This window comes from Bactrocera oleae, chromosome 6, assembly GCF_042242935.1.
Source record: "Bactrocera oleae isolate idBacOlea1 chromosome 6, idBacOlea1, whole genome shotgun sequence".
NCBI lineage: Eukaryota > Metazoa > Arthropoda > Insecta > Diptera > Tephritidae > Bactrocera > Bactrocera oleae.
Window position 1 is genome coordinate 23,982,094 of NC_091540.1, and position 24,230 is coordinate 24,006,323.

At 33.8% G+C, this 24,230-nt stretch overlaps 1 protein-coding gene across 2 annotated transcripts; it reads right to left on the bottom strand.

Annotated features, from left to right (window-relative positions):
- Window positions 1-1,655: 1,655 nt before the first annotated feature.
- LOC106619948 (MOXD1 homolog 2) lies at window positions 1,656-7,172 on the bottom strand. Of its 2 annotated transcripts, XM_014238294.3 has the most exons (11): window positions 6,803-7,172; window positions 5,982-6,126; window positions 4,319-4,869; window positions 3,970-4,242; window positions 3,647-3,838; window positions 3,388-3,583; window positions 3,151-3,320; window positions 2,883-3,045; window positions 2,686-2,821; window positions 2,457-2,622; window positions 1,656-2,392 (listed from the first exon to the last, which is right to left on the bottom strand). In XM_014238294.3, the coding sequence occupies exons 3-11, from the start codon at window positions 4,817-4,819 to the stop codon at window positions 2,102-2,104; spliced, it is 2,088 nt and encodes a 695-aa protein (XP_014093769.2). In that variant the 5' UTR covers window positions 4,820-4,869; window positions 5,982-6,126; window positions 6,803-7,172; the 3' UTR covers window positions 1,656-2,101. The 2 variants fall into 2 exon arrangements, with proteins under 2 accessions (XP_014093769.2, XP_014093768.2); XM_014238293.3 differs by lacking the exon at window positions 5,982-6,126.
- Window positions 7,173-24,230: the final 17,058 nt, after the last annotated feature.

Genomic DNA, 24,230 nt, shown 5'->3' on the forward strand with positions numbered 1-24,230 from the left:
ATGTTGGAAAATTTTTTTATTAAAATTATAAATTATAAAAATTTATATTAAGTAGTAAAACGGTTTAAATTATTGTTCGACGAAATCGTGAATTGATTACAACCAAATTTGGCATCATATTACTTTATTTGAGCTCATTTAGTTTGATTACTATATTTTACTTCCCCTCAGCGAAAATAATACTAAAATCATCCTCAAACGAGATATATGTGATATAATATAAAGAGGCTAAATTTAATATATTGAGTTTATGTGAAAAATTTCAATCAAAGATCAAGATCGGAAGTCATTATAAGTATTAGGGATATAAGGTTTAGACCAAGACCAATTTCATTTATGTATATTGAGCGCCAAACCACTAAAATAATTTTATAACTCTTAGGAAAACGTGTCCACTAAATTTCAAGAAAATATCACTCATTTTGACCAACCTAAATGGTTTAAAGTCAGGTGGAAACTGGGAAATCATAATATAGCATATATTGGGGACAGAGCAATTGAATGCATTAATTTTTGACATTACTCAGGTATACTCGTATCACACAATTTTATAAATATATAAATATAAACATTCGAGTATGTGTATATGGAGTAAAGTCAACCGGACGTTTCAAAATCTTGAATATAAGTATAAGGGGCTAAAGCAAGTTTTCGCCCGATTTTGTCCATTTGAGGCACAAAATATTCATTAAAATAACTAGCACACTGTCCTATATACCACTTATGTGGAATAAAGTCAACTGGGAGTCCGAAAATCTTTATATTAGGTATATGGGGGCTACGAGAAGAATTAGTCCGATTCATCCCATTTTTGACACAACGGTAGATTATTATCAAAGAAACATTTTCCCCGAATTTCAATAATATACCTTACAGATTCACAGATATTTTAGACAAAAAGCAGCCATACGCACTAGGGTCCACATATTTGGCATCTGGGTTCTTAAAAAGACATAGTCCGATTTTTGTGCAAATATTATCCGGATAGATCGACTGATTCTTGATTTATATACTAAAATGTAAAAAAATCTGAAGGACTTTAAAATTGGGTTATATGGGAAGGAGGCGTAGTTTTTGTCAGATTTTGCTTATTTTTACACTGTAATCTAGGAATGTCGGGAAAATACTACATACCGAATTTGGTTGAAATCGATGCAGTACGTCCCAAGATAAGGAATTTCATCTAAATATGGGCGATGCCCAGTTCGTCGTCCAGATTTGGCAGTGGCTTCTATACGGCCCTCTCGTAACATCTCGGGTGTAAAATTTGATGTCTCTGAAGCATTTAACTACTGATTTATCGCGCTTTTAGAAGTTTTTAGCAAAACTTTTATATGGGAAGGGGACGGGGTTATAATCCGATTTCATCCATTTCAGCACTATCGGTAGGGGACTAAAAATAATTGTTCTTAGCGAATTTTTGTAGCCTTAATAGTTTAGGGGATATGTACATTAGCGAGTCGGGCCACGCACATTTTTTCAAAATTTTTAATACTGATCAAATGAACGTCAGCACCAACTAAAATATAATACAATAATTTAAAAACTTGGTCAAATAACCTTAATGACTTTAATGCTTTTATTTTGGCCCTACTCTCCAACAGGAGTTAAAGGATATTGTACATATAATTGGATGAAAAGAAAATAACTAGAAGTTTTGAACAGTATTTTGGTTTTATTTAATACTAATAATTTATATTCACAATTCCGCACTGTTAGAATATAGGTAACTAATAATCGTTCATCGCCGAGTTACAGTTAGATATTAATTTATACATACTAAATACACATCGATATTGTTATTTACTTATATAAAGTACTGCTAAGACATATCACAGTTTGGTTTGGCATACTAAACATTAAAGTTTGTAGTATGCCATACAGTTATGTATAAGTAACTACTTTATATATGTATGTACTTATCTTAAAATATGAAAGACTCACAACTTTAATCACGAACTCTAACATCAACGTTACACACATTATTGCTTAAATACGAGTATTGGTTAAGGTATACAACATTATTTTAAGGGCTATTCCTTTCATTGTCACTTAAATATTGCTTTATCATTACAGTTATTATCTTTTACCTTATTTTTCTTTAATTTAGTATTAAAGCTAAAATTAGGAATATCATTATGAAACTACCATCAAACAATCGCCTTGTAGATGACGCAAAAGTTTCTTCTCTACTCAATGCTAATGTCTCACTAAATGAGCTTCGGCTATTACGCACAGACAATTCAATTAAATCGTTGTTTGAGACATTGTTTACAATATATGTGTCATGTTCTTCAAATTTTTTTATACTATGTGCTCGTTGGCTGCAAAGATTTGGTAGGTCATAAGTATCGGTTATATTAGTTGGCCAACTAGTTAAAGTATAAGAACCCTATAAAGAAAAAAATACACGTTTAACATATATATTGACGCATAAATAATATAATAATAACTACCTTAGGCATGGAATTATCAATTTCGCATACAGATTTAAAGGCACCATTCAGTGTTATATCCTGAAAGGCTTTAAACTGACTGTCCCAGTCGTATGTTAATAACCGTTCTTCCAGAGTCATGCCTTTTAATTCCACTGGCAATGATATAACCACAGGATCAGAGTTTCTGTTGAACCAATCATACTCTTCAACTATCTAACAATGTAATTAGCGAAAATAAAAGACTTACGCATTTAAATATTCAATTCCTAGAGAGTGTAAAACAGTCGACAAACTTGGGGAGGAATGACATGATGTAAAATTATTTTGCCTTGGATAATACAGCACAAAAATCATACAACTTTCTTCCTTAATAGATGGTCCACCTGAGATATTATTTAAATTGTTAAATAACATAAAAAGACCAAAACAAAATTATATATGTACCTAAAGTGATGGCACGACGAGAGGATGTATCGTAAACACATTCAGCGATTAATCGATCGCCTGGAAGAGAGATCGTAACCTGCCGTAACCGTTGGAATGCTTGATAATTCGGATCAATATTGCTGTCAGAAACAATGGGGGCAAGCTCTCGCGTCTTTCGTATCTATAAATACATCCATAGTACAAACAGTCTTAACACTTTAAGAAAACTACCATATTTACATACATACTGTATACAAATATATAGTTAGTTATCAATGCTTTTTACCTGACGTAGTTTAACTTCTACACCTATCTGGTGTGTTCGCGACATGGTCGCAAAGATATTAATACCCTCAGTTGGAAATAAAGACTCTGTGCACTGCTCTATGCAATGACCTTGGGAAACAACGCGTTTTTGACTCGGAGGAATAATATGATGCCAGTTTGGTTCCATCCCTAAAAAATAAGAGACAGTTTAAATATCATATACATGTCACATTTTTTATTTATATTGTATTCTTACCGATAGACATTAGTCCAGCATCATTCGGTCGCAAATTTTCTGTGACATGCAACATCAACCCTGAACTATCGAACATGTGATTTATTTTGAATTGCTCAAAATCAATATTCAAGTTATTATAATGAGTTTCCATCATAACAAAACGCATATTATTTGTTTCTAAGGGATAGCCAACTTCAGGTGGATACATAAACTCCTAAAATTTAATTTATACATTAGAAAACCATAAAGAGTTCATTCTTTTTTTAGGTTAATTTACAAAATTTCCACGAGACCAAGAAGCTATATATGTATTACATGTGTGTAATAGCTGTGGGCTGCGTATATTATGGCACTGATGCCCTGGTTCATGAGCTAATGCTTCGAGTTCAGGACCGCTTCCCTGGCATTCATACAGCGTAATATATTGTAAATATTGAACACTCCAAGATGATTCGAAAACAGGTTCATACTGTATATGCCAAAATGGAATAATAAAATTTTGCTCACTAAGAGATAACAAATTTTAATTATATAATAAAGTTTCTAAGACTATGTTTACTATATATTATTTAATAGTAATTTTTATTATTTATTACTTACTTTAACAATATGATTTTTTTTCTTCATTATATCCAATTTGAAAAATTTACACCATATAAAAGTTTCATCGTCGTATGGCAACTCTACTCCAGAATTACGGAATTCCAATTTTCGTGTGTTCTCTAAGCTTTGCGAAGGAATGGTACGTTCTGTTAAAACCACTGATCGTGATTGTCGCCAAGCATTTCTTATGTTGGGTAAGGATCCAGGACTTACTAAACCATTCGGTGGATCGTTCTCATCGTATAAAAACATTAAACGCATAGTGTCATTCTACAAAGATTTCATAGTTTTACTAATGAACTTATAATATATGTTTAATAGTGAATCTTTATAACGAATTACTTACTGTAATTGGAATATCATAAACACTGTCGCAGGTATCTAATTTTCGACGAAACCTTATGATTGTATGTGTCGTGTTTTCGTACCCCTTTAGAAGTACGTAATCCTGAGAGGGATCAACTTGAGGTTCTGTAGAGTTTACATTTCTTGAAACATGGCGGTCTTGGAAGAATGTCTGCCCCTTATCCACCCACCCGATAACAACGTCCGCCCCTTCTTGCCTTCCGTTTACAGAAAATCCAAACCCCACGTATCCATGGGTTCGAACTTGTACTTCAAATATGGCATCCTTATCCGTGATTGTCCATAATAAGTGAAAACTATCATCTAAATCTATGATTTGATCCCACGCCATAAAATATGATTTATCAATTCCAAGTGCGGACGTCATCCCACTTATCCTCGAGTCTACTACTTTAAACTGTGAAATACCATAGCTTAGAAACATCCAGCATTGTAACGCTTTTATAACATATATAACCCTTTGTAAATTAACTTGTGCCATTTTCAGAGACTTCAAAAACTTCCAGATACGTTTCTTCTTCTACGAATATTCTATGGAGTATATAGAGAATACCAATTATATAAATGGAAGTTTTATTAACACCTATGTGATATCCTATTAGGTAGCATAGGCGTTTAAATTGTAGACAAGGGATTAATTAAGAGTAACACCTCCAGAGAGATAAGTACACTGAAATCAACTTTATAAACATCCCACAGCTTTAAAATTTAGTTATCTTTAAATAACACCGTGCAACTTGGAACGGATATTCGAAACAACGTTTTTAATTACCAAAGAAACACTGGACTACTTTCGAAAAAAGTTCAAGTTTGTTCATATTTCTGAATTGTTGATCATTGATTAAAACCATAGCAAAGCAGTGGTCTTTTATCGTCATAAAATCAATGATAAACGTACTGACTAATAATGTTAGATCACGCTTCACTTTAACATAAATGTCATTATAAAAACAACTTTTGTTTGGATACATTTAAGAGATATAATGAAATATAACCTTAACTTTCATTATATATGGGGCTTAAGCTAGGGGAGGAGGGCTTTCAATTGACAAATAATTGCGTAACTACACTTTCCTGATTCCTGATTTAAAGACATAAGAAGATTTAATGGAGTATTTCCGTAAATTAATCAGTTTTTGCTGTTATTATAACACAATACACAACGTTTAAATATGTATACAATGCAGAAGTTTGAAATAAAGGTGAATTAATTGATCACAACTATGCATACATAAGTATAAATATAATAATCCCTAATCTCCTAATTCCATAGTTTGAACTAACCTTATTAGACACCTTATTTCTTAAATAACACAAATATTATAAGTTCGATATTTGCGTACACATATTATTAAAACGATGTCAGTACACCGTGACGTATATCACGAGTCGAAAAATTACTAGTGTCATGAGTATCCTACCGTGATGAACACAATACACCGAGAACAAAGCGTACTTTCTTTTTTCCGAAGGCTGGGCAGTAAGGCTCTTAGACACACGCATCCATATTTGGAAGTTTGGTTGCATATGTACATATGTGTGCATATGTATAAACATTTCTAATTTTCAGTTGTAATATATGAATGAAGCATATCATTTTGAAAGAAATATATTTCACTTTGTAAACATTCACACATACTTACATCTCCATACATGTGAATATGCCGATACTTTTAGTTCAACATGCAAGTCAAGTAAGAGAGAAGAGGTAATAAAAGGTGCAATGATGAAACGTTGCTTAACCATTGCTCTATGCAGCTAAACAAAAATCCAGTGGCGATAGAAGAGCTGCGGAGTAGTAGAAGAAGGTGAGTAAACGTCTGTTAATACACAAAATAGTATTATAATGGCCGCGGTGTCTGTCAGTCTGTATATACGTTAGTCTCTTAGTTTTTGAGATGTCGCAGGCGTTCTTTTCTCTCCAAGCTGATCATTCGGGGATTCATCGATATCGGACCACTATAGCATATGGCTGCCATACAAATTGAATGATCAAAATTAAGTTCTTGTAAGAATTTTTTTTATTTGTGAATTTGATTTAATTGTATAACTGGCTAACTTTGTAAATACATATTCATAAATATCTCGCAATGCCTATCAAAAATGTCTAAATAATTTTGTAATTTTATTATTGCTATTGTAGCATTTCTCAATTATTTGTTTGAGTGCTCCTTAAATATATAAAATGTATGTTATATTCATCATGTAGTATGTATGTATGTACATATGTATGTATAAATATTCTTACGTACATATGTATGTGATGCTTATTTGAACATATCTATGTAAATATGTATGAAGTAGCATAAGTGCTCGCTTGCTATATTAACGCTATTGAATAACTTAATTAATGCATTTTACAGACCCATCAGCGCGCGCGTTGGCTGATTTCGTACATACATGCATTTACAACTTCTGACATAGGTATGTTAAAAAGAACAGATTCTGAAAAGCGTAACCTTACCTAATTCATGCACTACAATGACGCTTTTCAATAGTCCATCGTCAATTCCATTTATATTTCATTAAAACCTGTCGTTTCTTGTATTGAATTAAGTTATATACTTTAAAATTATAATAAATTCACTTATTTACAGAGCAATATTAATAATATCACAACACAATTTTCCGATTTATTTGAGAATAATATCCAAGCAAATCAGTTTCGGGTAGCATTTACAACGTTCTTATATATTTATGTACAAAAAACATAACAATTTCTACTTCTTCACTTCAATCAGCAAAATCACTTCTGTGCGTAAATAGGTACCGCGACAAAACAAACCCCAACCATCAAACAACTTTAATATCTCGCGTTCAAAGAATAACTAAGGCAAAATCAAAAATTCAACTTCTCTTTTCGTTTCGTTTCATTTCCAAACTGTTTCCCAAATTTAAAAGGGCAATAGCGACAAAACGTTAAGGTCGGAACACCAGAGAACGTAAAGTAATAAAAAAGAGATTATAAGAGAGTCTATCTATATATGACAACAGGGGAAAAAATGTTCTGTTAATACTACGGTTGCATAACCTTGGTCAATTTCAAAATGGTAGTAAATTTACACATACATTTTACATATGTATATAAACGCACACTCACACCTTTCTAATAAAAAAGTGAAAACAATTTTTTTTTGTTTTTATAAACTTTATACAAAAATTTGCAATGATGTCTACTCGGATAGCAATCAATCAATCAATATTATCAAAGTTTGGTAAAAGGGTAATCAAATCATGAAATTAAGCGTTTGATTAGAAGATCGCACTCTTCAGTCTATACCGTAATAGAAACTTTCAGCAGCTACATCAAAACCTCGATTTGGTCGTCCACCTACATTCACGCTCCGTGAAAAACGGTAAGTATTGAGTACAAGCATTGATTAGCAAGACATTAATCGTCCTTGATATATTTCGAAATAATCATTTATATGTGTACTGCTTGTATACATACCTATGGCGCTGAAGACGACTTTAATAATTTTATGTCTTCTAAGTCAAGTTTCGTTTGGGCAGAAGTTTTTCTAGATAGTAGAAAATGGTTTGGCCGTCGATATCATAAAGTACGTTCATCTTATAAATGCGTCCCAATCGCTCTTAAAAGAAATGTTTGGTGTCGTCTTTTTTCTCTTAATTCGGGAAGTAGGCCTTTAAGCTTCCGGAATACTGCACTATCTTCCATCTTTTTGCGGTCAGGAAAGTGTCAGAGGCTAACAATGCAGGAAACAACACATAGAAGATCAGTATGTATAACGATACACAGGCGGCTATTAGAGCAATAATCTCACATTGTATTATATCAGAGAATGTCCTTACTGCTACCGGAAAGCGGTTGCATATATGTATGTATACTCGGTTCCAGGCTAAAAAAATTCCGGGAAACGAAATAGCTGATGAGATTCCCAAAACTGTCAATCGTCTGGCTACCTAACTAGTACAGGAAACACGTAAGTTGCTAAATACGGTACTTAATGAAATTTCCGAAAAAACTGACAAACGTATCAGGGTGAGATGGAATGCCTTACGGGCATGCACGATCGGCAAGATCATGTACAAGTAAACGGAAGGAAAACAGACATGTTTATTACTCACATGGTCTTAAATATCTAGGAGCAATTCAAAGGACTAGATGAAGTCTCAAAATTAGATATTAAGTCACTCTTAAGGGGCTACATCAACATCGATTTTTTAGTTAATTGAACAACTCATTAGGAATATCGTCTGAAATTTTCAAGCCGAGCCAAATTTTCAGATATATAAAGCTCGTAGTTACGGTCGACTTAACTCGACCCGACTTTAAACGCGTTTTTCTCAAAACTCCCTTTTTGAAGTCGGTAGCCAAAATTTCTCGATAACTTATTAACCGATCGACTTGAAATTTGAATACATCTTTTAAACATGTTTGACTACTGCTTGAACGTAGGATATTTTTTTTGATCTTTACAATTCAGTTGAGAGGGTAATACGTGGTCAAATTTAGTGTAAAAATGAACTATGATTTGCGAAAAACGCAAAAAAAAATTTTATTTTCAAATTTTCTCAAAATTCATCCTTCAAGCAGTAGCTATACTCACCTACTAAAATAAAACCCTTTATTTTTTGATTACTATGAGGACACTTTTCCGACGCTGACGTTAGTAAGGCGCTGTTAACGGCTGAATTTACAATATTTTTTAATGTAAAATTTTGTACACGATAATGATATTATATACATATGTATATTTGTTTTATCTATTAACGTTTTGGATGATTTGAGTCATAAGTAAGAAAATGACCCCAAAAAAAAATTAATTATTGAAAACACTGTTTCCAAAGTAAACCTGCATACATGTAGTGAATATATAATATATCTATTCAGATGTTCACATGCATGCATGGGAACGAAATATAACTAAAAGTATATTGATTACACATAGAAAATTGATCCATACATAAGTATATTTATGTGTATGAAGTGATGTAATTATCTTCATTCAGCCATTTTGAAACAGATACCTTTTTATGAAGCGGTTTAAATGCACAAAATCTTCAAGGAAGGTGTGCCAAGTGAACATCTGCATCCTGATCGCTTTGCAATATTGAAAAGCATATCGTTTACCTTTTTTTATGCATTTTCTGAAATGCTGAAACAATGAACCTCTATGTCAGTACGCACGCTTAGGTAAAGGTGCGAGTGTCAAAACGATTTAATTTAACTTGTACAGTATAGGTAGTATAATGTAAGTATCCCGGCCACATACGTAGAAATGTACTTACAATTTATACATATAGTATTTACATGAAGGATTCGGATCTCACATTAACGAATATATTTGGCTGGGGCTGTGATGCCTTTTTTAGTAGAAGGGGCTTTGAATTGTTTCGCAGTTGTAATCCCACCAACAATGTAGGAGGTAGAATACTATTTTACCATTGTTCTTTGAACAAAAAAGTTAGACAATTTTCAAAAGTATTATTAACTGTTGTTTTCCAACGCATCAATTATGTTTGTAGATACAGAAACACATATAAAGCGGTATAAATAACTTAAACCTTTACATCCGATCACAAAAAAATTTGCCAAGTTTTAATTTTCCTGTAGTTAATGGTTGCTTAGATTTTAACATTTTGCAAGAGCTTTTCTGCACAAATCAGCCGGATTAATAACATTACCGGTCATGCAACAAGAGCTGTAATCTAACAAAGAAACGGCTAAGTTCGGGTGAAACCGAACTTTTGTACTAATGTAAAAGCAGTAAAATTTTTTGAGGTGTTAACAAAATTTATATTAAAATTGTTGCAAATGAATTGAAAATGCATTATTCGACGCAAATGTGAAGGGAAATTTCATATATTATTAACTTATTGACTCACTTAGTTTCACTAATACAATTGCTTCGTGTCCAATATATGGTATATATAAGGATGGAAGGTATCTCCCTTCCGCTTTTTTGTCTTTTGAATTTCGCGGCTATGTACAAAGCGCTACAGAGCTCGTATCTGGCAACACTATACATAATTTGAAAGGTCTTGACATAACCTACAAAACAACGCTATGCATGATTAGTTTGGATATTGCGTTCAACAGTTATAGACGTGTAAACATGGAGTTCACTAACGCCGAAATTCGCGCTATTTTAAAGTTTTCCTTCGTTAAAGGCAAATCCGCTAGAGAAACGTTCCGTGAGATTAATGGTGTTTTAGGGGATGGTACTCTATCACTTCGAACCGCGGAGGAATGGTTTCGACGATTCAGAGCCGGTGAAAACGACACCATGGATAAGCCAGCCGGCGGAAGACCTGTGACGACAAATACCGATCAAATCATGGAATACATCGAGTTATACCGGCATATGGCATCTCGTGACATCGCCCAGGAGATGGGAGTTAGTCACCAAACCATTTTGAACCATCTGCAGAAGGCTGGATACAAAAAAAGTTTGATGTTTGGGTGCCGCATAGTTTGACGCAAAAAAACCTTCTGGACCGAATCAACGCCTGCGATATGCTGCTGAAACGGAACGACCTCATCCCATTCTTGAAGCGGATGGTGACTGGCGACGAAAAATGGATCACATACGACAATATCAAGCGAAAATGGTCGTGGTCGAAGGCCGGTGAATCGTCCCAAACAGTGGCCAAGCCGGGATTGACGGCCAGGAAGGTTTTGCTGTGTGTTTGGTGGGATTGGAAGGGAATAATCCACTATGAGCTGCTCCCATATGGTCAGACGCTTAATTCTACCATCTACTGCGAACAACTGGACCGCTTGAAGCAGGCGATCGACCAGAAGCGTCCAGAATTGGCCAACAGGAAGGATGTAGTGTTCCACCAGGACAACGCCAGACCACACACTTCGTTGATGACTCGTCAGAAGCTACGGGAGCTCGGATGGGAAGTTTTATCGCATCCACCATATAGCCCGGACGTAGCGCCAAGTGATTACCACCTGTTCCTGTCCATGGCGAATGCCCTTGGTGGTGTGAAGTTGAACTCAAAAGAGGCTTGTGAAAAGTGGCTGTCCGAGTTCTTCGCAAATAAGGAGGGGGGCTTCTACGAGGAAGGTATTATGAAGTTGCCGTCTAGATGGAAACAGATCATCGAACAAAACGGCGCATATTTTAACTAAATCCGATCACTGTAACACTTTTTATAAAGCATTGAATGAAGAGCAAAAAAGCGAAAGGGAGATACCTTCCAACCATATTTATATTAAGGTCAACCTAATTAACTCAAATGAGTTATATACATGTATATATACGGTGATCATTTCCACTGTTATTGAAACATCTGCCCTGAGTAATTTTTCGAAACTGGAAAATGTAATGTATTTTTCTCAGTACCTTTGTCCTCTTGAAATTAAAGAAAGATCATGTGAGGTAGTTAAATTACAGAAAAAAATTTTGGGATTGCAAAAAGCAAAAGCTTTGAAAAAGGCAGAAATTGGCTAAGATCAGCCGCTGGTTAATAGAAATGTATATCCCTAACATTGTTTCACTTATAAAACATATATTATTTATTATTATTATATTATTACATTTAAGTGTTGAAGACAGATCATGTTCGCTTGTAGCGTTACAATAATATATATAATATTCTATCATTCAGTTTTCCTTCGGATATAAAAGTTCCTAAACAATGAGTAATTTTTTGTAATCATAATAATTAGTATTTCAGAATATTTCTCCTATAATTTCACTTAAATACATCAGAATGTTATTAATTTATATATATACCATATTTGTGTATAATAAAATAAACTACTGCTGGATATATCGCAATTCATGTTACACTTTTTGAGTGTGGTGATCGATAAGAAAACAAATTGTTTTCTTTTTTTGAATAAATGAGAAGTTAATATTGTTTAAAATATTTTTATTATCTTACAATACATGTAGGTTATTAAGGAATTTTTAACATTGAAAGTATAGGTTTATGGTAACTGAAATAAGAAACATAAGTTTGAGACTTGATATCCTCTAAATATCTAGAAAATACCGCGTCAATGGTGGTCAAATATTTTGTTGTGGTTTCTTGTGGATCACTATTCATTTTCAAATTCAATTTTTTCGAATGTAAAGTTATCAACCGTTTTGATATTTTATCAGCGAAGTTGATGTTGAAATCGCCAGCCAAGATAAGTGGAAATTTAGTACCATTGATAATCCGATTGAAATACCTATTTGCAATTGTATTGTTCTAGTCAAACGAGATACTGTTCCTAAAGGTGGGGAAGTAATTTACCAAAATAATAATAATTTTATTAATATAATATTATGACTCCAACTATTGAATAATGTATTTGTTATTAAATTCAATATTTTTATTTGCCATTAAAAAAATTGTATCTTAAACAATATTATTTTTGAATCCCCCTGCTCTTCAATTTATTTGTTCCGCTAGAGATATACGAAAATACGCCTACAAGTATGCAAACATTTTGCACATACTTTGTGGTCGTGTTAGGTTTATTTCCGTTACGAAATTTCTTGATTCGGTTGCCGCGCTGAAAGCTTGCGATAAAAGCTATGCAATAGCTTAAGAAAATTTATGTATATAGAGTACTCACTAATTTTCTTTCACTATTTTTTCATCATTTTCTTCGTTAATAAATGCATTTTTTTAATTACATTTAAAACCCTTTTACACAAATTTTACGCGTACTCCCCGAACATTTTCGCGACGATGGCAAAAGCTAAAAATCATAAAATGAACAACTTTCTGATGTTCCTTCTGGAAGGGAAAGTGTCAATCCCACAAACCCGGAAACACAGAAAAAGAAAAAATGGCAACATAGTTCTTGTCAATTTAAAATATTTTGCCATTCTAAAATATTTTTCAAGGCGATATACATATATGCATGCTCATACATAAACATTTCGCATGCATCAATTAGTGGACATATTTACATACATATAATATGTTGCATGTAGACAGATATACAAACATTATGCGTGTTAAGTTTATTTTCGTTACGGAGTTTCTTGAATCGGACGCCGCGCTCAAGGCCCGCAATAGAAGCTATGCAAAAGCTTAAAAATTACAAAAATATTTGCCTGCAACATCATTCTATTCATTTCACTAAAACTTGTTCACTATAAACTAATAAATTAAGTATATTTCACGAATTAAAAACGTGTTTACGTTTTTGTTTACAATTTACAGGATATTTGACAGTTTTTCTATGATGCCTCTTCACATACCAGAAGAATTACGTCAAAAGATGGCGATTGGCGCAATCTTGTATTCTATCATTCTTGGATTTTGAGTTATTCTTGTTTAATATATTGGTGTAGTAAAACGAAATCCATTATTTTTGAATGAATTTTAATGCTTTAATTATTACTTTTCGTATCCAGCCTTACTCAAATAGTTTCAAACGGTTTTAGGTCCGGGGCAATCGTATTCGATGCTTGGACTCGGCGATTTCCATTATTTGATCGATTTTTCACAATAATTGGTCTTCCAGAGCGTGGTGCATCTTTGACATCGAAATTACCGGAACGGAATCGACGAAACGAAAATCAGGACCAAAAACGCTATTCACATTTTCAGCCGCGTCGCTTTCGTTTTCACCCTTATCGAAGAAAAACTGTAATATAGCTATTTTCTCTTTCCTAGTGTCCATCTTTAACGCGCGCTCAAACAAAACTGAATCAACCAATCACAAAATTGTCAAAAAAGCTTTTTTAGTACTAAATGTCATCTTTCTAACGCCATTCAACCGAACCTGATCGGACTTATACAACACGAGATAAATAGCGCCATCTATTTGAAAAATAATATACTTCTTTTTACTTTAGGTATTCATGTATTCAACATGTATGATATTTACTTACGCATGCAACAATTGTTTACTCCATTGGAATTGGAACACTTCAAGGGGTTGGCAACAGATTTATTAGTAATTAAGCGCCAGTAAATACAGGTTTTGCCTTTTCTGAGCTCAAATTACACGACATAATATTCAATACCCTTTTGAAGTGGAAAACCAATAATAACAACAACACTGTAATATGAACCAAAATGTAGTTTTCGTTTGAAGAAATATCTCAATATTTAGATGGTGAGTATACAAGCGTGATATGCCTCATGCAACTAATGAGAGTGATCGTATTTGCTGATTTTCTTCCTTTGTACAAATTGAAAGTACTACCTTAAAAACTGAAATCGAATTTTAATAAATAACTTTTAGAATAAACGGATATTACTATCCCAGTACAAAATTAACTATCTAAGAAGCAAAAAAGATCCGTGAAATATTATCAGGTTTTGGTAGGACTTTATATTAAACAAGTATGATAAAGAAAGGATAAGTTCCGATGTAAGCAAACATTTTGTACTCTCGAAATTTGTGAGACTCAAAGACGTTGAAATATTGTAAGGTGTTGTCAAAACTTTATGTTAAACAAGAAAAAACGTTAACTTCAGTTGCTCCGAAGCTATAATACCCTTCACAAATGCAATATTCCTTACAAGAACTTGATTTTGATCGGTAAATTTATATGGCCGCTACATGCTATAATGACTCGATCTGAACAATTTCCTTGAAATAGTTTTCCACACAAGCACTTGATTCCCATCGTGCAGTTTGTATGCCATAGTGGTCTGATGTAGGCGGTTCCGACAAATGAGAATCTTCTTGAGAAGAAAAGGATGTGTGTATAATCTCACGACGATATCTCAAAAAATGAGGAAGTAGTTCGCGTATATCATTACATGGCTAAACCGACACAGCTCGTCCTGCTTATCATTTATATATGTATAAACCATATTTTATAGGGTCTCGGACGTTTCTTTCTGGGTGTTACAACCATCATGGTAAACTAATTATACCCTATTCAAGGTATACAAATGTTGTGAAAGAATTCAATACTCATTTTTTGACGAAAGGGTGAAAGAATTGGAATCATATTTGACATCTTCTTAACTTATACCACAGGTCATAGATTCACTTAGTTTCATTGCTCCATTTTGTTTCGGGTCTGAGTAATTTATATTAAGACCAAAGTAACCGATTTCATTCATATTCAGCAGTTGACCGAATTATATTTATTTAATTAAATATGTATACTTAATTGTTTTAAAATATCACACATATTGAACAATATATATTCAGCATACTGTCTGCTAGTATATCGAAAATCATTGAAAATATGTTTTATATGAGATTAAGAGAGCTAACTGCGCATTTTTCGAAACATGCGGTTGCACAATCGAAAACAAAAGCAAGAAAAAACGTTAACGGCTCCACTGAAGCTCGAATATCCTTCACAAATCACAAATGCAAAAGATTCCTTACAAGAACTTAATTTTGATCGGCCAATTTGTATGGAAGGTATAGCTATACTGATTTGATGTGAACAATTTCAGATTGCACAGACAATAAAACATACCGAATTTCGTGAAGATGGCTCCTTAAATAAAAAAGTTTTTTTATCCAAGAATTTGATTTGATCATTAAATTTGTATAACAGCTATATGTTATAGTGGTAAGATATCGGCCGTTCCGACAAATGAGCACCTTCTTGGGAATAAACTGATGTGTGCAAAATTTCACGATGATATCTCAAAAACTGAGAAACTAGTTCGCGTATATACAGACGAACAGGCAGACAGATATGGTTAAATTGGCTCAGCTCGTCAAGCTGATTATTTATATACAGACTTTAAAAGATTTTCGACGTATGTACAAACTTATTAGCAAACTTAATATACCCTGTTCAGATACCGAATATTATCGGTCGATTCATGAAAGGTTTCAAAGAGTGTTATTTCAGACAATAGAATTAGTTAGAATTAATTAAAACGATCCATACGTTCCACTAACACATATGTATATATACAAGTATTTTTCGCTAATATGAACCACTTTCATTGTTAACGTTTGGATATGACTTAGTAAACACTACTTCTTTGACAATCTTTTTGTAATTATTGCGAAAATGGATCTCAAGTGTACTGACTCTGATCTAAAATAGAGCAGTTAATAGGTATATCCATAGAAATGTTACACGCAAGAAGAAGGGTCGTTGTTGTGGATATTGTGTGAGTGAATGTGAGTACAACACTTTCATATGTGTGTATGGGTATGCACATGCGCATGCACTTCAATATATCAATACAGATGGTATTCCACTTTTTCTTATCCCGCACAGTAGGTTCCTCCTCCCTTTGTCAGGCAATATGGGTACACAATCGGGTACTTATTTGTATTCTTAACAAAATTAAGTTGCCAAAGGAAACAACACCTATGAAGACACATATTTTATATACCATGTCATACTGTTTTATAAAAATGTGCCATAAATCAAGGCCTGAATAAGCGCATTTATGCAAGTAAGTATGTATGTAAAATGATTAGGACTACTTACATAACAAGAATACTAAAAAACTCATAAGTCAACAAGTTATATTTGTATACCCTGAACAGGGTATATTAAGTTTGTCACGAAGTTTGAAACACCCTGAAGGAAACGTCGGAATCCCTATAAAATATTATATAAATAATAAACATGACGAGCTGAGTCGATTTAGCCATGTCGGTCTGTCCGTGCGTTTATATGGTATACGCGAACTTGCTCCTCAGTTTTTGAGATAACAATCTGAAATTTTGCACACGTCCTTTTCTCCCTGCTCATTTGTCGGAAAGTTAACGTTTTTTCTTGTTTTAAGTGCATTAAATAAAAGACACTTGCAACTCATTTGACCAATTGAACAGAAATAATCAATTCAAAATTCAATGTCATCATAGAATTCTGGATTCAAGTTAGAATTAAAAAATAACTACTATATCGATTGTTTTTATATATTTAAACTTGTTCAAAGAATACACAGTGAAACTTTAGAAAAAAAACCCTTAATATAATAAAAAATTCAACTACACTACAACAAAACTGTTTGAGTTATCGAAATTTAGTATGTTATTTTTAAAGCTTTAAACTATCGAAATATGGAAAATATCGATTATTTCTGAATTTTACATTAGGTGTGCACCTTATAATTTATAGAGTCTCCGTTGGTCTGAATCGGTTTGAAAATTTGTTAAATTTCGTCATTCGACTCTTGCCATTACCATACTCAAATACAGAACCAACAAGTAAGGAAGTTTAGACTCGGGTGTAATCGAATATTTTATACTCTCGCAACTTGCAAGGATCAAAGCCGGAGAAATAACTTCAAGATTTGGTAAAATTTTATCTTAAAAAATAATTCAACACGCATTATCAAAAAAACCGAATGGATTACAATCAAATTTTGTATTTAATTAAGTTACAATACAGATCATAGGCTTACTTAGTTTTATATATAGAACTAAAATGAGATATGATTTGAAATCATCCTCAAATGAGATGTATTTGTATAAACTCAACCGAAGAGGCTAAATTTAATGTTTTGGGTTGATGTGGAAAACATCGAATAGATTATCGAAATTCATTATGTTATATTAGAAATATGAGGTTCAAGCCAAACGGGTAGACAAGCTCCATTCATATTCAGCTTTAAACCATTAATAGAATTTTATGATTTTTAAGAAAACTTGTTCACTTAATTTTATTAAAATATCATACATTTTGACCACCGTAAACGGTTTAAAGTCAACTGGAATATCGGAAATCAATATACGTGGTATATTTAGGGCAGAGGAAGGTCTGAGCATATTGAAAACATATTTTCAAGAAATTTTATAAATAAATAACTCACGTAGTGATCGATATATTCGGCATAAGGTTTGTTAAAATAACGAAAATCATTATTTGCAGTATATGGGAGTTGGAGTAACTCGTAGTCCAATATCTCATATTTTCGGCATTAAACTATAGTATGTCCAATATTATACGTATAAAACCAACCGTAAGTTTGAAAACCTTATATTAGGTATTTGAGAGATAGGGGTATTGGCCCGATTTTAGTATAACTACATATTATCAACAAACAAGACATTATCTGTGTTTCATTAAAGTGCCTCAAATACCATTACTAATATATGTATAAGGAGTAAAGTCAACCGGATGCTTGAAAATCCTGATATTAGTTATATGGGGGCCAAAGCAAGCTTTCACTGTTCCGGATTCTCTCCGAACTTAAATTATATATTGCACACATTGACCGATATTTTCGGTAAAAAGTCAATAATGGGCACTTGGGTCTACATCTTCGGTATTTGGTGTTTGAACAGTATGGTCCGATTTAGACAATTTTTAGACTAGATAATGCATTGGTACTTAATTTGTATACTGGAAAGTGAAAGAATCAGATGGAATTTAAAATTGTGCTTTATGGGAAGTAGGCGTTGATGTAGTTCGATTTCACCCACTGCATAGTAGAAATGTCAGAATAATGCTACTAATCGAATTTGCCTAAAATAGGTCCTGAGATATGTTATTTCCTCTAAATGTGGGCGGTGCCACGATCATCGTCCAATTTTGCGCCTGCTCTTACAAATCCTGGATGTAAAATTTAATATTTCTGAGAGTTTGAACAGGATGTCGAAATGAAATGAAATCCGGGTAACTATCTGTCCGTCCGTCTATTCAAACGCTAACTTAAGTAAAAATTAAGCTACTCCCTTCATTACCATCAAATAAAGCTTGGTTTCAATGGTTTTAAAAGTGGGTCTTGGCCCGCTCCTATATAGATAGATATAGATAGAGGTATGCACCACGACCTATGGTCTATTGTGCCCTCCCCTTAAGTCACAACGACTCATCTAGCCCCAGCATATAGATGAACTCCAATATACTGCTAGGTGCTAGTGAAATGATGCGATCCCTGTTTCGAAACATGGATCCCAGGGCCTTAATTCTTCTTCTGCAGACTGCGGTGCAGTCCACTAGCAGGTGTTCTGGGGTTTCTGGCTCCATGTCACAGAACCGGCAGTTTGCAGAAGAGACTAAGTCCATGTTCCTATATGAATTAATGTACATTTTTCACCAACATAATTTAAGCTATGTCAACCAAACTCCACCAAGTAGTTCTAGCCTTCACTGTGACACTGTGAGAATGAAAGAAATCGGATGATAAGCACGCCTATTCCCCATATAAAAGTTATATTGAAAACCGCTAAAAGTATGCTAACTGCCGATATAAATTCGTCAGAAACAATAAATTTCACAGGCAAGATGGTGTTTCAGATGGTGGGATGTCATAGGTATCGGTGTAAGAAGTGGACAAGCGCCGTGGCACCACCCACCGCTAGGTGAAATCATATACCACTGAAACTACTTCACCAATTTGTTGAATAATATTATGCTTACATTGTAAAAATGGACCAAACCGGATAACAACAAATCCTACCAATTTGTTTAATAATATTATACCTGCATTTTCGTGTTACATTATAAAAATTATCGAAACCGGATGTACTTCACATATATCACAATTTCCTCAAATCTTTTAATTTTAGTGTACGAGTATATAAATCAAGCAAATAAAAAACTATCGTAATAACATGTGCTATGTCCCTTTTAAAAATTGTATATAACTTTTTAAGCTTTCAAAACCCGAATATGTGGATCCCTGTACCTATTGCTGACTTTTTACCGAAAATATAGGTCTATGTGTAAAATATATTATTAAAAATCCCAATAACAATATACATTTGTGTAAAATCGAGCCAATACTTTCACTAGTACCCATATACCTATTATAAAGCTTTTATACTTCCAGTTGATTTTATACCGTATATATCGGTCAAGATGTGAGTTAATTTAATGAAACTCAGAGAGCGCTTATTTCTTATAATAATATGAAAATTAAAGTTATCGGTAATTTCCATTCTGCCAGTACGAGATACGTAGCTATGTACTATATGATTATGTATGCCAATATGTTGAATTGGTTTTGGGCGTCTGTATGTATGCCATTTGCCCATCTGTCAAGCCATAGAAGTGATAAATTAAAGTAAAATTCGTATTTCTTGGCACCCTGGGAAGTTGCTATATACCATACATATCCACTAAAGCAGTGGTTCTCAAACTTTTTTAATGACGGAACCCTTTTGGGAAGCAAAATACTTGATGGAACCCTACAATAAAACAATTGTTTTTATAAGTGTATTCTTTATTAATCAGCATATTTAAAGTTAAATGTAACAGTGACTAATTATTATTTACTTCACCACTTGGCAAGGACGATAATAGAAAACTTTAAAAAAGAAAAAATCTAACTAGTGGGAGGTATGAAACTGTTTTTTATTTTTCATCAATTGGTTGATATCAGGTTTGATGGAAGAAAGTTGGAGTCTCATATCAGCTTCGGCGTCCAGTCTATTGCGATATTTTATTTTTGTGGCTGCATAAGTAAAATCCTGTTTCGCACAATTATGTAGTTGGGAACGGGAGAGGAATATCCAGAGCCATTTGGCCAAGCATTGCATATTCATCTTGGATTCTGCACCAAAAATCATTGAGAGGCGTCGTTTTAAATAGTGACTCCATACTTGTATCGGATGACATTTCTAAAAAAAAATTCATATATCTCGTTTGACATGTTTTCAGGCTTTTCCAAATTAGGTAAAAAAGTCGTTTTCGCTTATAAACTCACTGGGTAACGTAAAGCTTTCTATTTCTTTATTACCAATGCAAATGATCCAAAAATCTAATTTTCTTTTAAAAGCAGTTATTTTATTATAGGCCTGAAACACTGTTACCTGTTTGCCTTGCAACGATAAATTCAATTCGTTAAGTTTTTGAAAGATATCCGCCATAAAAGACAATCGAAACAACCAATTTTTATCATATTAAAAGAAGTATCTGCTGAAAGAAACATTTGTAACTCGGCTCTGAGTTCAAATAGCCTTGTTAAAGTTTTACCCCGAGACAGCCATCACACTTCTGTATGGAGCAGCAGTGTTTTATGTTTGCAGCCATAATCTTCACACATTAATGAGAACAATCGGGATTGTAGTGGTCGTGATTTGATAAAATTAATTATTTTTATCTTGTTTGACGTAGCTTGCCAGATCATGGATTCGTCGTGAAACAGTATCGTTTGATAGCGGAACAGTAGATAGATGCTTTGCAGATTTTTCATCGAGCATACATTTTGTTATGTCTAATACACATGGTTTTATTAAATTCTCAGCGATAGTGTGCGCTTCACTTGCTTGTGCAATGCGATAGCTAACTAAATATGATGCCACCGTGGCCTTTTCGTTGATAGTTTGTGTTACATGCATCATATTTTTTTGACTTTCTAATAACTGATCTTTTTTGCGAACAAAAAATTCTTTATTCTTGTCTTTAGACTCGGGGTGTACAGTTTCTAAATGTCGGCGCAATTTGGCAGGTGCCATGGAACTATTAGGAAGCAGTTTACTACAGAGCATGCAGAGAGGTGAGCCGTTTAATTGTAACAACAAAAATTGTGTATGTATTTGGGTAAAACTATGACACATTATAAGTTATGTTGTCACATGGGGGAGGGTACGCGCATTCCACAGACCGGCAAACTTAGGGCGAACGGGTTGTACAAGTATAAAATTGTTGATACCAAACTTATGACATTTTGTACCAGCTATTGTAACACATGTTTGTACAAATACAAATAAAAAAATAAATAACGTTCATAGCGTTTTGTCTCCGCGCGGCCGCGGAGTCCGCGCAGCGACCAGAGAGAGGTGTTTTGATTTTTTTTTCTAAATTCTTGTGGAACCCCGACAGAGGTATCACGGAACCCTAGTGTTCCGCGGAACACAATTAAAGTATAGCTGCACTAAAGTCATCATTATTCGAAAACCCAAAATGTTTACTAGCGTAAAGTCTTTTTGTAAATTTTTCGGACGTGAGAAATCTACATACTTATGTATATCTTCCATTTCTTCTGTCAACATCGAAGTCTTAGTTTAATACCATATACTTAAAAATTAGTCTATGAGCATTCCAAAGAAAGTAGGATTAACTTAAATGATAGATGAGTTTAGATTAGGCTAAAGAAGGCAATAACAAAGAGTCTCAGTTGGATATTTACAAGCGCCGGTCCGCTGTGTTATTTCAAATTCCTTCAAAATTTATTATGAATATTATCATAAATGAAGTACAGTTAAATCCAGAAGACAGTGATGGTAAAGAGGAGGAGGGATCATCTTTGATAAATTACCAAAAAGTTGGGTTGGTATTTACTTTAGAGACGATTTCGTTAAAAAGCGTACTAAACCATATATATTTTGGTAGTGAGGATTTATATCAGATGAGGCTAGATTTGAATATTTCCACGAATGATAATAATTTACAGTCCATAGTGGAATAAACATCAAGATCTTATGGAAAACGATCAGAACTTAAAAAATGGAAACAAAATGACTGATTATAATGGAAAATGAGGTCAATGTATTAGCAGTTCCAGAAATACACCCAAATTTTAATTGTAATAATGGTACTGAATTCGATTGCAATATTAGACTAATGAAACTACTTAAATTCTGGTTATGAAATGATTTTCAGTTGGTTCCCCTTTATGGGTTAGATTCGATGGCTACTAACATATATGCAGTCCTAAATAAAGCCATATAACAGAACTCCTGTATTCCATATAAGTCAGAAAATCGCTTCGTGGACAAAACAAATTTGCTCAAGTGTCTAATTTATATTCTCACCAGCTCGGTGGGATATCTGAAAGTTTGAGCACCCAAGTATTTAAGGATTGATTTATAAAAAGAGGGACAATTTGAGCTAAAAGGATTATGCGGCAGCGCATGAAGCAATGGTAGCTCAGCGCTATTCAAACACCCGCGAAGCCCAGCTATCAAATAGTAGAATAGTAGTTTTAGGTGATACAAATAACCGTACGGTTAACCTAGCTAGTATACTAGCAATTTGTGGCCCACATGGTCTCACAAAGGCCCAGCACTTTGATGAACTATATAATTATTTTGGACTCAATTGACTCAATATGCTCTTTTTTTTAGATATAAACACCCAAAGAACTTGTTCTTGAGTCTGTAGATAGCTGCCCGATCTAGAAGCAGGTGCTCCGGAGTTTCGGACTCCATGTCAAAAACCGGCAGTTTGATCTATGGGACTATATCCATATTAAACAGGTGTTTCTTGAGCCTGCAATAACCAGTGTAGAATGTCACCAGTAGCCTCGTTAGAAGCTTGGCTTGGCACATGCCTGTAGATTGAATATCTTTTCCTGTCCGATCTTGTTTCCTTATGAATAGCTCCTTTATGGTGTGGTGACTCACCGCGATACAGAGTTTCGATAGCACCATTCTAAAATCCGCTGGCGAGCAAAACTTCCGCTTAAAAAACGCTCAGAAAATTTCCCATTGAATAGTACTGTCCCCCAGTAGCATGTTGAGTATAGAGCTACCCCATTCGACCTTATTGCCGAGGACCACTTTACATTTATTTAGAAGGAGGAAGGAAGAAGGGACAGTTGTATCTTTTCACCTAGCGCCTTCATACCACGAAATTACCATCCTTTCATTTACATAATATCGCAGGGAGTATTGTCAAATTTTTGTCTATCTAAAGTAATACTGTCCTCAGCGTACCCATAGCAAAGAATTTCATTTTTAGTTTGCAACTCTAGGAGCTCGTCTCTGAAAATATGTTAATTTGCATGCAAATTAAATTCCCTACATAGTGAAGGATTAAAAATATAGTGGTTCTGCGTGAACGCGTGGAAGAAATGATAAAGCGATTGTCTCAGTTGTCCGAATCGAAAACTAACTTTTTATTTCCAACTCACTCTTATTTATACATTTTTCTTATTTACTTAAAGCTATTTCATTAATTCTTACAAAGAGAGTGTCAATTACAATATTAGCTTATGCGACATATTTCAGCAGAAAGTTAAGCGTTCTGTTTAGTTTACAACTATCTTCGTGTGAGAGCCACCAGCAATATTTTGATAAGAATGGATTATTCCATTCAGAAAGTGATAAGCATATCGAATTCCTAAGAAATCAA

What these genes read in the sequence shown, in the direction of transcription:
- LOC106619948 (XM_014238293.3), bottom strand. Translation starts at nt 4,819, where the DNA reads ATGGCACAAGTTAATTTACAAAGGGTTATATATGTTATAAAAGCGTTA. An exon ending in TTTATGATATTCCAATTACA is followed by an intron (nt 4,243 to 4,318) that starts GTAAGTAATTCG and finishes AAATCTTTGTAG; the next exon opens with AATGACACTATGCGTTTAAT. An exon ending in TCGTCGTGCCATCACTTTAG is followed by an intron (nt 2,822 to 2,882) that starts GTACATATATAA and finishes ATAATATCTCAG; the next exon opens with GTGGACCATCTATTAAGGAA.